Raw genomic sequence first — 15,025 nt, 5'->3', positions numbered from 1 at the left:
GGTTGTCTCTAACTTTCACTTTTTGTAGAAGTGTTTCATTCTTTCATTGTTTCCAGAAAGAGAAAATATAAACGAAAATATTTCATATTTAATTAAAATTATACGTTTTAGTGAGATTATTTAATTTCAAGAAATATCATTAAATGGTAAAATATTAATATGTTATTTTAAAGAGGTACATCTACTTTACTTTTGTCCAGTTCTCATGTCTATGCTGCTACGGCTTTTATTAATTTGTCATGTGCCATGAATCCGTCATTTTACACGAAATATCTGTATAAGATACTGGCAAACTTCTCCAAATATTTTGCATACTTGACTAAGATCACCTATTTTCTTCATATCCTGCTCTAGAACTTACTTTGGATATTTCATTCTGGCGTGTCATTCCAGACCTATTGATTAAGGCAGCTATTAATGCTTGATCGTCTTAACACTATTTCAGATGGAATGTTACTTAATGTTGTTAAAACCGGTCATTTAAAATGGTATGAATCTATTGTAACTTTTTCTCTATAGTTCGTTTGTTTGTTAATTGGGTATATCAACTCACCGTAATTTTAAACAAGAACCGAACATCAATAAACGCAAAACAAAACGAAGTCATCATAACTGGACAAAATTAACACCAAGCAGTGTCAAAATACCTTTATTAAGCTGTTAAGCAATCTCTAGTCGAGTAACCTCTTTGTTCCATTATACATATATCAGGTCATCCCATCAATAATGTCCGAAAATTTAATACAGAAAGTGGATAATCATTTCTGTCTTTGTAGATTCTATAGAAGGTTTAATGGCGAAATGTGTAGTAGACGTGTATAAAAATATTCAGACAAATAAAAGAAATTAACCCAAGTCCACTTTTTCAAATCATTTATCCAATAAACTCTCATGAACATGGATGTGTTTGAGGAGCACATTAGGCTTTATGAGTTTAAAAAAGGCAATAGTGCAGTATAAACTACGCGAAACATTCAAAGGTGGTTTCAAAAGTTAAGATCAGGTGATTACAGCTTAAGTGATGCGTTACGTTCAGGTCGTCCTGTTGAGTTTAATGATAACTTGCTGCTGGCTGCAATTGGTGTATATCGTGCTGTAACAGTTGAAAAATTAGCACAGAAGCTTAATTCAACCCACAACAGTTCACCGTCATCTGAAACAACTTGGAAAGGTGTCAAAACGTGGAAAATGGGTCACCCATGATTTTATAGAAGCCAACCTCAGAGCAATAACGGAAATTTGCACTTCTCTGCATTCTCGTTAATGTAACTCACTTTTTTTCGGCAGGTTAGTGACTAGAGATGAAAAATGGATATCTTATGAAATTGTTAAGTGCCACAGACAATGGTTCAGTGCAGGTACACTGGCTAATGTACAGCTAAAAATGGACTTCCACCCTAAGAAAGTCTTGTTAAGCGTTTGGTGTGATATTATTGGTGTGGTTCACTTTGTGTTGCTGCCACTCAATGTAACGATTATATCAGAATTCTATTATCAAAAGTTAGAGGGCTTGAATGTTGCACTGAAAGAAAAGAGGCCTGCTTTGATCAATCTTTCACCATCAAATAGTGGAATTGACCGTCACATAATATCTCCCCCACGGCTGAAAGGGCGCGAATGTTTGGTGTGACGGGGATTCGAACCCGCCACCCTCGAATTACGAGTCGAGTGTTTTAACCACCGGGCCAAAAAGAATAACTAAAGGGGATTTGTTTGAGCTGTTTAAGATTGTTTAGGGAATAGAGTTGACGCCTCATCTTTTTCTCATATTAAATGGTGAGAGTGGTAAGACTAGGGGACACAAGTATAAATTTTAGCAGGGCAGGTTACATCTTCAGCTAATACAGTTTTTTTTTTTCTCACAACATGGTTGCCCATTGGATCAAATATGGCTGATGCAGTTAATTCACTGGAGTTTAAGGGAAAGCTTCATATATATTTGATTGATAAAGGAAGGATTTGATATTTTTAGTGTTCATTTTAACATTATGAATAAGGCGGGATAGATGAGTTAAAATGTTACTCTACTGTTATGATTACAGCAGGGAAACTAAAAACCGAAAATTGCAATAATCTCAATATTGCTAAAGCATGTAGAAAACATAATATATTCCTGTACATCACAATAGCATCAGTTGTAAGTATTCCCGGTTTGACTGCGGTCTAAAATTGATTCTTATTAATAAATTTAATTTTATCTTAGATATTAGGTATTATGTATGTTTTTACTTTTGTTTATTAATACAAGAAATGCAAGTCAAAGTAATATTACTAAACCGTAAAACTAATTATTGTCTACTATTGTAAAATATTCAATGAGTTATTTCTTCCTGTCTTTCAGATTATCTTTTATTTTTAACAAACTAAAGACATATCACGTCGTAAAGATATTCTTGAATAGCAAACATTTATCCAATCTTGGAAAAAATTTTGTGAAACGTAATGTTTGAGTTTGTTTAATAATTTAATTAGTAACATTTAATGTTTTATAGAGAATTTCCTTTGATAAAAGACAGTTTTTACCTTTTAATATTGGCATTTATTCAAGTATACATATTTATAGATACACACACCTAAGTAGCGTTACTTTAATTATTGTATGTTTCAAAGCTCTCTACGGACAATTAGTTTTAATTATTAGGTTTTGTTATTTATTATTTCTACAAAATGTAGCGTGGTGTAAAGATGTATCTGAGATATTGTGTTCTACATACTATACGGTGAGCTATTACTAGCTGAAGCAACATTTCTCTTCATTAACTGTTTAAAGTTTTGTAATTGTTTTTACAAGATGCAGTGTATACTAAATGCATTTTTTTGTAATAAAAATTACGTGAAGAAAAAACAACAACCATAAATAATGTATTTTAGTATTTGAAGTTGTGATTAATTTTGTGATTATTAAAAGACAGTTTTACCTTTTAATATTGGCATTTATTCAAGTATACATATTTATAGATACACACACCTAAGTAGCGTTACTTTAATTATTGTATGTTTCAAAGCTCTCTACGGACAATTAGTTTTAATTATTAGGTTTTGTTATTTATTATTTCTACAGAATGTAGCGTGGTGTATAGATGTATCTGAGATATTGTGTTCTACATACTATACGGTGAGCTATTACTAGCTGAAGCAACATTTCTCTTCATTAACTGTTTAAAGTTTTGTAATTGTTTTTACAAGATGCAGTGTATACTAAATGCATTTTTTTGTAATAAAAATTACGTGAAGAAAAAACAACCACCATAAATAATGTATTTTAGTATTTGAAGTTGTGATTATTTTTGTGAACACCAGAGGCCGCGTTATTATTTCTGTGTGGTAGTGTACTATAACTGGCGATAAGTTGTTTTTGAGATTAATTATTAGAGGGTGATAGTAGTTTGATACATTTAAGGTAAAAATGGGGATTCTTGATAAAATAAGTGAAATTGAAAAAGAAATCACACGTACCCAAAAGAATAAAGGTACGTCGAATGTAAAATGTAAAGGACATTTACGATGTAGTTAATATACGATTTACGATGCTAATAGTAATATTAACACTTCTAAGTTCTATTAATACTACTAGTATTAGTAATTAATAGTAATACAACTATTAACTATATTATTACTAATATTAGTAGTAGTTGTTCTAAAATACACTGTAAATTTATACGTAATATTTCACAATCACACTGCAAAGCAAATAAACAAGTGGAGAATCATAATTTACTGTTTGAAGGTTCCGAATACTTTTGCGAAACTGGTTAGTACTAAGAATGTGTCATTTTTCTTTAATAAATTAAAAATACAGTTATAGTTTCGATACAAATTAACATACGGTCCATCTGCTATCCTCCAGAAGCCTTAGAGGATGTGAAAATATCATGCTTTGGAATATAATGAACTTAAATGTCCCATATTATCAAAATTAATAAAGGTAGGCACTGCTATACTATGATTATGTAAGATTTGTTCTGCCCTTGTATAATATCTTTTATCTTCATATATTAACATTCAAACTGATTTAGGTGTTCTGCTTTGGACTGTAAAACCTGGTCAGTTTATGTAGAGTACATCTACATTTTAACTTCTTATGAAAAATTGATCTGTTATGTATAATTAGTTCATTGTGCAGAATCAACATCTTTTAGTATCAACCAGTAATGCAAAACTTGAAGAAATTAAGCAAATTCTGACACATGAAAGTTGTGTGAAATAGCACAATACAGTTTGGGTTATGAATGCACATACTGTGCAATATATGATTGCAACATCTACTGTTCTAGCAGATCTTACTTTGGATGAACTAGGACCGATATACTTTTGTCAAAATTTAAGCATAATTATATTTTAACAGATAAATGCTGACTTTCAGCATTCACTCAATTTATATAAAATCTCGTACTACTTTCACTTTTATCTCCTCTTTAAGTGCATGTTTTAGTTCTGAGAATATGTTTACAAGAGTGTTTTACTTGTTTTTTAATGTTTAGTTTTATAAAACAGTGTTGAATTAACATTATGATAGATTAGATATATCAACCCTGTGATAACACAACTGATGTTAATAAATTAAAAAATAAAGAATTTGATACGTTAGTGACATACTGTGCCTGTTGACTACTTAGACTATTATCATTGCCATGTGAATAGCAGTTCTTGTGCTAGAAAAAGGTATTTGTTTTGTGATTAAACAGAGCAATGATTATTATTAACCATTGAAATAGCATGACTTTGAAAACAGTGCATGAAATCTTTTATTTTCCTTGAAATAATACAAGCTATTTGTAGCTGATATGGGTGGTAGGATTGTCACAGTATAAATAAAAACCTTTGGAGGGTTCATCAATAAAATTATATTTTTGTTCTCATAGCAACTGAGTACCATCTGGGGGTTCTGAAAGCTAAACTAGCAAAATATCGTGCTCAGTTGATTGAACCTTCTGGAAAAAAAGAAAAGGTGAGGATACATCTATATGATTAGTTGTATCACATTGATAATACTGATATAGATTTATACTGTTCAACTTGTGCCTTATATTCACAATGAATATATTCTGATTCCAGTTCTTTTAGAATAGTTGATCTTATCTTAATCTGTATTTTCTGTGTTTTGATGAAACTTTGTGGACATTTCCAGCCAATTTTCTTTGTGTTAGGATGATATTTGTGCTGCTTGGTATTTTTTTCTAGCACTTAGTTGTGAATCATTATAGACTACACAGATATATCTAAGTCCCTCAAGCCTTTAATTGTGAATCTGTACTGACATGATCATCACAAACTAAACAGTTATATTTGGCTAAGTTCCTCAAGCCTTTAGTTGTGAATCAGTACTAGCTGGTACTTTATGATCAACATAGACCAAATAGACAGCTTTGACTGAGTTCTTCTTCAGGCCTTTAGTTGTGAATTGTTACTAGGGGATAATTTACAATCACCATGGACTGGAGAGAATTGTGTTGATTTATGTTTGTGTTACTTAATGTAAAAAAATATAAATATTTGTTATTGTATAATAATAATTGATTATAATGTTTATGATGACAAGAAATGGCTTAATTTGCTTCAATTAAAAAGACAGTGTTTTTCAAAAATTTTATATCAGATATCTGTGTGTGTATGTACATATCATTTTTTTCCATTTTTCTGGTTATTGACATTTATGAACAAGAAGTCTGCTGTGTATGGAAGAAATCAAAATCTGTTTCTGTGTGCTTCATTTAGGGGGAAGGTTTTGATGTTATGAAATCAGGTGATGCTCGTGTAGCACTTATTGGGTTTCCATCTGTTGGGAAGGTAAGAAAATTCATGTTTAACATCAAAGAAATTAAAGAAGACTTGTGTTTAAAGAAAGAATTAATATTAAAATAGTTGTAGCTTGCATTTAGTTAAATAAAACTAAATTTTCAATGTAGTTAATTTGGTCTTTAAAATGATATTGTAGTGACAGTTTTGAAATAATTTTAAACAGATGATTTCATAATTGAAATCATTTTTAACAGAAAATATGCATCATAAAAGTTAGCATTACTTATAATGTGTGTGTTAGTTGTGTTGCAATACCAGTAAATGATATTTTAGTCATGTTTCGTTACTTATAATTTGTTTGTTAATGATGTTTTTGTTACTTAAATTTTATTGTTCATTATGTTTTATTTTCTTATAATTTGTTTGTTACTCATGTTTCATTACTTATAACTTGTTTGTTACTCATGTTTCATTACTTATAATTTGTTTGTTAATGATGTTTTTGTTACTTGAAATTTATTGTTAATTATGTTTTATTTACTTGTAATTTGTTTGTTACTCATATTTCATTATTTATAATTTGTTTGTTAGTCATGTTTGTTTACTTAGTTGTTTGTTGATCATGTTTCTTTACTTGTAGATTGTTTATGATGTTTTGTTACTTGAAATTTGTTTGTTAATGATGTTTTTGTTACTTGAAATTTATTGTTAATTATGTTTTATTTTCTTATAATTTGTTTGTTAATCATGTTTTATTTACTTATAATTGGTTTGTTAGTTATGTTTCTTTTTTATAATTTTATTAATCATGTTTTTATTATTTATAATTTGTTAATCATGTTTTTATTACTTGGAATTTGTTTGTTAGTCATGTTTTATTACTTATAATTTGTTTGTTAGTCATGTTTTATTACTTAAGTTGTTTGTTAACCAATGTTTTAGTACTTACAATTTATTATTAATTATGTTTTATTTACTTATAATTTGTTTGTTAGTCATGTTTTATTACTTATAATTTGTTTGTTAGTCATGTATTATTACTTAAGTTGTTTGTTAACCAATGTTTTAGTACTTACAATTTATTATTAATTATGTTTTATTTACTTATAATTTGTTTGTTACTCATGTTTCATTACTTATAATTTGTTTGTTAGTCATGTTTTATTACTTATAATTTGTTTTTGTTAGTCATGTATTATTACTTATAATTTGTTTGTTAGTCATGTATTATTACTTAAGTTGTTTGTTAACCAATGTTTTAGTACTTACAATTTATTATTAATTATGTTTTATTTTCTTATAATTTGTTTGTTACTCATGTTTCATTACTTATAATTTGTTTGTTAGTCATGTTTTATTACTTATAATTTGTTTGTTAGTCATGTATTATTACTTAAGTTGTTTGTTAACCAATGTTTTAGTACTTACAATTTATTATTAATTATGTTTTATTTACTTATAATTTGTTTGTTAGTAATATAGCATTATTTAAGATTTATTAGTCAAGTTGCTTTGCTTATATGTTTCTTAGTCATGTTTCATTGTTTATAATTTGTGCGTTAGTCATATTGCATGACTTCTGATTCATATGTCAGTCATGTTGCTTTATGTTAGTTGTATGTCAGTGATGTGTGAAAGTGTTTGAGTGTGGGAAACGTCTGTTATCATGCATTCTTCTCTCTGCATAGTCTACTCTGCTTAACACACTGACAGATACCCACAGTGAATCAGCAGCATATGAGTTTACAACACTGACCTGTATTCCTGGAGTTATTCAGGTTAGTAACATGAAGAAATCAATTTATAGAACTGTACTTTCTTATTGTTAACACTAAATAAATATGTAAAGTCTGTTGTAGAAAAACTGTGTCAGATATGTAGACATCTAAGTAGATGTGAAGTTACTACAGATGAGCCATGTTTTAAACATGTATAAAGCTTTGATTAATAGTTGAAGTTACTTCAGATAAGCCATGTTTTAGACATGTATAAAGCTCTGATTAACAGTTGAACTTACTACAGAATAACCATGCTTTAGATATGTATAAAGCTCTGATTAATAGTTGAAGTTACTACAGATATTCCATGTTTTAGACATGCATAAAGCTCTGATTAACAGTTGAAATTACTACAGATAAGCCATGTTTTAGACATGTATAAAGCTCTGATTAACAGTTGAACTTACTACAGAATAACCATGCTTTAGATATGTATAAAGCTCTGATTAATAGTTGAAGTTACTACATAGTAGCAATGTTTTAGATGTGTTGCAATTAATACAGAGTAACCATGTTTTAAATATGTATAAAGGTCTGATTAATAGTTGAACTTACTACAGATAAGCCATGTTTTAGATATGTATAAAGCTCTGATTAATAGTTGTAGTTACTTCAGATAAGCCATGTTTTAGACATGTATAAAACTCTGATTAATAGTTGAAGGTACTACAGAGTAGCAATGTTTTAGATATGCATAAAGCTTTGATTAATTGTTGAAGTTATTACAGATAAGCCTTGTTTTAGACGTATAAAATTCTGATTAATAGTTGAAGTTACTACAGAGTAGCAATGTTTTAGATATGTATAAAGCTTTGATTAATTGTTGAAGTTACAACAGATCAGCCTTTTTAGATATGTTATAAAGCTCTGATTAATAGTTAAAGTTACTACAGAGTAGCCATGTTTTTAGTATGTTTGAAACTCTGATTAACAGTTGCAATTACTACAGAGTAACCATGTTTTAGATATGTATAAAGGTCTGATTAATAGTTGAAATTACAACAGGGTAGCTATGTTTTAGATATGTATAAGGCTCTGAATAACAGTTGAAGTCACTACAGAGTAGCCATGTTTTAGGTATGTATAAAACTAATTGTTTGTGAAGTTACTACTTAGAATTCACGTTTTAGATGTAGAAAACTCGGAGTTTGAAGTCTGTCACAGAGAAGCTATGGGGTCATTCCATGTCAAATCATCCAGGGGGCTGCAGGTGACCCCCACAGAATTCCTTGAAAAAATCTACATGTGCTCATCTACCCATATAATGAAAAATTGCCAAAGGTTAGATTAATATCTCTAATAGTTTCTGATTTACAGCCCTGTAAAATTTAGTTAATTTTTTGTTATTTTTGGCGAATTCATTTTCTGGCAACTTTGGCTGCTTAAAGCTGCAAGAGTAATGGTGGTAGAAGGCTGAAATTTGCTACACTGACTGAATTAATCTCACAAAATTCAAAAACGGTCTCAAACCAAGTTTATCTCTCTTAGGATTTTCATAGTGAGGTTGAAAAAATCAGCTGGAAACCCAAAATTGTAAAAAACATTTGTTTATTTAACAAGCCTTAGCTCTAAGACTTAATATGATTCAAAGTTGAATTTTGTTTTTAAATTTCCTATAATATATCAGTTGATAAATCAGCAATTGTTGTAATTAAAATTCTATTAGATCTCCTGTAAAATAATGTAGTTGCATGCAACTTTTTATGATTTAGCTAAAAATAGCCCTACTTCAGGCTACAGTTTAATCATGTCACCAGTTATTCAGCCTTTTCAGATTTTTCCCATATATTCTTACATCTCTGAATATGATCCACAATAAAAATCAGGGTGGTGTTCAACCTACTTTTTGAGTTATAATTTTTAAAAGTATCCTCTGTCCATACATTTTTTATTTAAAAACAATTCAGTTCAGGTGTGTTACTGTGTGCAAATATATCCATATAATTTTGAAAAATACCTGTCAGAATTTTATGAATTCCACTGAAATATTCTAACCAGCCTTTTACAATGTTATATAATGAAGTTGTAAGAAACAAGAAAGAATTAATTCATTTCTGAACAAGTTTATTGACATAACTAGTTAGATCACATGGCAATGCAAATATATTGTGTATGCATTACAGTTACGCATATATGGCTGAGTTTAAGATTCATAATATAATACATACAAAGATAAATCAGACACAAAAAACATAGTGCTACAACAGAGGATAACTGAGAAAAATTATAGTCATATCAAACTGCAATAATCGTGACAATGAAATGTTTCAAAAACTACTTTGGCAATAAATTAGCCTTAACAACATCAAATAAACACTGATTTGTTCAGACAGCTTGAATAAATTTCTAAAATTTGAGTTTGGTTATATTGAGATCACTTTGACTTAGAACATAGAGGCGAGCACTACTGCCTTGCACGGTAGGTGCACTTATCAGACAAAGAATATGTTGGAAAGGAATCCAACTTTCATCTTTACGTGACCTTGCAGGCCATGGGAACAGTTCATTTCTTGATTTCTTCATAAATAACACATCGGAATGTTCATCTGATCTATCTTTTATGTTTCCCACATACTATTCATGATCGTATATGCATGCCACATATTTCCCTGACTGATAATTGTCATTGCTCTCATTAGACCCTATTTGAGCTGCTGCAGCATCATTTTCACTGCTACTACCAACAGTTACAACTGTGTACAGATCATCACCTTCTCATGTACAATTTGTTGGTAGAATAAAGTTATGATGTGACCTAATACCTGCCACAGTTTTGTATTTTTTCATAGTGCTCAAGTAGATCAAACTTTACACAATTCTGCAGCACTGATTCCTGATTGATAAGAAAAAACTGAATGCCCTGAATGTGGTCCTTTGCCCAATGTTACATATCACAGACACTTAAAATTTGATAATTTATTATTTTACACAACCTTGATTTTTTTGAAGATCATGTTCAGAGATGTAAGAATATATGGTAAAGTCTGATTAGAATATTTCAATGGGATTCATAAATTATTTTAAAATTGAATGGATGTGTTTGTACACAGTAACACACCTGAATTTTTTGTCAAGTAAACAATGTATGGTCAGAGGATACTTTAAAATATTATAACTCAAAAATTAGGTTGAACACCATCCTGATTTTTATTGTCGATCATATTTAGAGATGTAAGAATATATGGTAAAAATCTGAAAAGGCTGAATAACTGGTGACATGGTCAAACTGTGGCCTGAAGTAGGGCTATTTTTAGCTAAATCATAAAAAGTTGCATGCAACTACATTATTTTACAGGAGATCTAATAGAATTTTAATTACAACAATTGCTGATTTATCAACTGATATATTATAGGAAATTTAAAAACAAAATTCAACTTTGAATCATATTAAGTCTTAGAGCTAAGGCTTGTTAAATAAACAAATGTTTTTTACAATTTTGGGTTTCCAGCTGATTTTTTCAACCTCATTATGAAAATCCTAAGAGAGATAAACTTGGTTTGAGACCGTTTTTGAATTCTGTGAGATTAATTCATCCAGTGTAACAAATTTCAGCCTTCTACCACCATTACTCTTGCAGCTTTAAGCAGCCAAAGTTGCCAGAAAATGAATTCACTAAAATTACAAAATAAATTAATTAAATTTTACAGGGCTGTAAATCAGAAACTCTTAGAGATATTGATCTAATCTTTGGCAAGTTTTCATTATATGAGTGGATGAACACATGTGAATTTCTTCAAGGCATTCTGAGGGGGGTCACCTGGAAAATTTTCCAAAATCTGGATGATTTGATATGGAATGACCCTATGTTCCCAAGACAATAACACCTATCTTTTCACCCATATGCATTCCACTGGGTTTGAGCTAACTTCACTCAAAGTGATTTTTAATGTGAACTGCACTTGTGGATGATATCATTCACCAATAGGAGGGCAGATTCAACAAAAGTTCTTCACCAATAGGAGGGCAGTACAATCTTCATGTGACTCTGTGGACTTGCACTTGTGAGAACATTATTATTTTCTTCAAAATTATATTAAACGAATCAAGTTAAAATTTCTCATCTGAGTTCAGTTTGAGGTTTTCATTTGTTAACAAAACTTTGATGTTCATTTGCTTTAGCTTTTGTTTCAAAAGCTTTAATTCTTCTGATGAATTCTCAAGTGGCACTGACTTTTACTTCTTCCTGTATAGGTGATAATGTTACACAAACAAGCCATATTTCTACTGTGGTGTTGGAAATATTGTTGACTGTTGAGCAATGTGCCTTCTTTTAAGTGCGATATTGAACAGGAGGGTGATGAATCAGATCACGTGTTCTCTCCATCCGAAGTTCCTCTCTGCACCTCTCTACTGGCTGTTTTTCTTTTATTCTTTGTTTCATGATCCTAAACCTTAATGATGTAATGCTTATTCCTTTCTAGAACAGTTTCACACATGGACCAACATGTCTCATTCTTCTTTGTTCTCATGCTTGTAGCTATCTTTCCATTTTAGATTTTCATTCATTGGATCTGTATTTTCTGCTTGGGAAGCAGACCTCTTGTGTTCTGTCTTGTTATCTGATGCTCATTTCTTGCATCTTCATATTTTATTCACCCCTATCCTGTAGTGCTTGTTCTTCATACACCTTGCATTTGAGATACTTCATTTTGTTTGAGAAGGGTTTTCAGGGGAGGTTTATCTCATTCCCAAGGTGGCCCAAAAATATTATTTACTTAGTTCTTTTGCTGCTGGGTTAGAATATATTTCTTACCTGCATGACATCCATCAGGGTTTATTTCTTCAACTTGATGTCTTTGGTAGTGTTCTTGATGCATTGCAGTCCAGAGCCAAAAGCCTGACATCAGCTCTCTTTTAACTCATTTCTTACCTTTCATAACCTTGCAATTCTACTGATGCTACTTATCCAGTTTAGTCTGCCCCTGATCTTCCCATTTTTACCTTCCAGACATTCTTCTTCTTCTCATCTTCCCCCTACCTTTCATCAGATTCATTGCATGTCTTATTGGTGATTATCCTGTTGTCTATTTTCACTGACTTTTGGTCACTCTGCTCTGCTCTTTGGTCTCTCCCCTCTATCCTCTTTCCATTTCCTTCCTTCTTTTCTCCAACTTGGCCCATTTTTGGAATCTTGAGGTTGTAGTATCAGATCTTTTGAGAATGTATATGACACTTTTCTTTGTTTTACTTGTATCTCTTTGTGTATCCCAAGAAGATTGGGGATTGGCATCTGGTAATTGACCTTTCTTCTTTCAACTAATATTTGGTCATTTCATGATTTCAGATGAAGATTCTTTTTTTGTCTACTGGTTCTTTTCACCTTTGCTGTGGATAACTAAGGTTAATACAATTGAACACCTTCCTCCACGTTCTGATCACACCATTTTCCTGATGTATTCTATGATAAGTCCAGTGGAATTGTGTCTTTCAATTCCCTCCATTTCCCTTTGTCATAACACTGGATTCTTGTGAATTCAGTTGAGTGATGAAGACTTTCTCTTGGCACTTTCATGGCCTGGGACTGAGATTCCACTCCGAAATGGTCAGCTGGCTACTCTTAGCTTGTTTCCAGGCAGTATCCTCTTCTGACATTTCTCTTTGTATACAGGAGGCTGTTTGTCAAGATATCCAAGTTGTTTTTCATGTCCACTCAATATTTGGTATATCTTGACATCATTTTCAGTTCTAGTCTTGGTTGAACTCAGCCTTCTCCCATTTGATTGTGAGCTATGGAATGTTTGGTCACCAAGATTTTTACTTCTTATTCTGCACAAGAGGTTCTTTTGCTCATGGGGACTATAGCTTTCATGGAACCATTTATTTCTTTGGGGGGACACGCACACGTGCCTCCTGTAGTGGACCTTGTAAGATCAATGGATTCTTTCTTAAGTTTCACTTTCCTTAATTGTGAACCTGCCCTTTCCTGTACTTGAATAATTGTCAAGGTTACTGAACTGTGTCAATACTATTTTGGGTATTCCATTACCACCCACACATGTGATTCATTCCTACAATTTCATGGCTGTTTCTTATGAACACAACCCAGTACCTTTTGTTTTTTGACATTGGACATACTATTCTAGATTCATTTACACTGGGTTTTTCTTGGTACTTGTTGTATGCTGGGAATTATGAACTTGGCAGAAGATTCTCAGTTGGGCATACCTCTTGTAGATACCTTTGCTGTTACTTTCTACTCCATGTTCTCTGTTCCTCATTCTTCAGCTTTGACTATCAGTGTTCTCAGGTTGAGTTGTTCTAACCCTTTTCTGTATGCCTATCTTCTTTCCTCAGTTCTTTGTGTTGATAAACAACACTTGTTTTAAAGTCCTACTGAGGGTACCTCTTTGGATATCCGAGTCTTAGTTTTCTGTGGTTACTTGCTTGGCATCCAAATCTTCACATTTTCTACCTAATCTTCTCTTTCTGTTGCTTCAACTTTATATCTACATTTCTTAACAAGGAATATCATCCATCTGGGTTCTGTGATTGTGCAGCATTCTTTTTTCTCTTCCACTATGTCTGTCTGTCAATGAAATTGGCAGATTTTTTGTTATTGGTCCATATGTTACTCCTTTTCTCATGGCTATCTTGTTGTTGGCTACTGTATGCCTTTTTTACTTGTCTGTCTGACCATGGTTTGCCAGTTTACACTGTAATTGGTTATCAGGCAGCCTTTGTCCAGTATATTTCACCTTTTCAGGTACCAAAGCATTTTCTTTGCCTGTTGTCTCTACTGTATTCCACTTTATTTTTTACTAACCTCCTTGCCTAACTGCCATGCCCGAGTAGGATCTCAATATGGTTTTGAACACATTCTAATGTGCCTCATTGAAGCTTATTTTATTTGATTATCTTTTTCTCAAAACTTTTTTCATCCTTCCTCCTCTCTTCCAGTCACTGTCATTTGAAAGTCTTTGTGGTTAATGCCCTCTCACATTCTCTTCCACTGCACCTATGTCTTCCTCTGCCTGGACTAGTTTTTCTTTCCTAAGGCTTCTGCTGTTTGGGAAGACAACTGTCATTTCTCTCTTTTACCCTAACTGGATGTTTGTTATTCATTATCTTCATAAACTGGCTTTTTAATATGCTGCAGGATTTTAGCTTCACCCAGTTGTCATTCTACAAAACAGGATTCTTCCAGTTGTCTGGTATTTCCTTAAAGTTGTGTTTATATCCCCAAATCATAATTTCATCATCATCAGGATAATAGATAGTATTCAGAATCTGGCTCTACCAGTTTCCACCATAAGATGGAGTATTTCGTTAGATCACTAGAAGCATATTCATGGTGAATTTACTCAGTTTGGTACAGACCATACCAATTCCATGGATTACCTTAGAAAAAGCTAGCACCTTGAAAGTGAGGTTGATTTATGCTTGATAGCTTTTAAAAGATAGGGTTTCATGGTCACTTATTACACTGTCCCCAGCCATTTCTGGCTGGCAGTCCAATGGGAATTTGCACACTTTTTTTAGATCTCCTAACAACATTACCAGCCCCTCT

The 15,025-nt window shown here is 31.7% G+C and overlaps 1 protein-coding gene across 1 annotated transcript in view; it reads left to right on the top strand.

Annotated features, from left to right (window-relative positions):
• Positions 1 to 3,303: 3,303 nt before the first annotated feature.
• Positions 3,304 to 15,025, top strand: part of LOC143237624 (developmentally-regulated GTP-binding protein 2-like) — a 54,007-nt gene continuing 42,285 nt past the window's right edge. Inside the window, exons 1-4 of the mRNA XM_076477085.1 lie at positions 3,304 to 3,470; positions 4,863 to 4,948; positions 5,716 to 5,787; positions 7,428 to 7,517. Coding sequence (XP_076333200.1) covers positions 3,407 to 3,470; positions 4,863 to 4,948; positions 5,716 to 5,787; positions 7,428 to 7,517 — 312 coding nt within the window. The 5' untranslated portion in view covers positions 3,304 to 3,406. The remainder of the gene's footprint in view (positions 3,471 to 4,862; positions 4,949 to 5,715; positions 5,788 to 7,427; positions 7,518 to 15,025) is intronic.

Source organism: Tachypleus tridentatus, chromosome 13 (genome assembly GCF_004210375.1).
Source record: "Tachypleus tridentatus isolate NWPU-2018 chromosome 13, ASM421037v1, whole genome shotgun sequence".
In the NCBI taxonomy this organism is placed as follows: Eukaryota; Metazoa; Arthropoda; class Merostomata; order Xiphosura; family Limulidae; genus Tachypleus; species Tachypleus tridentatus.
This window is presented reverse-complemented; position numbering and strand designations above follow the sequence as displayed.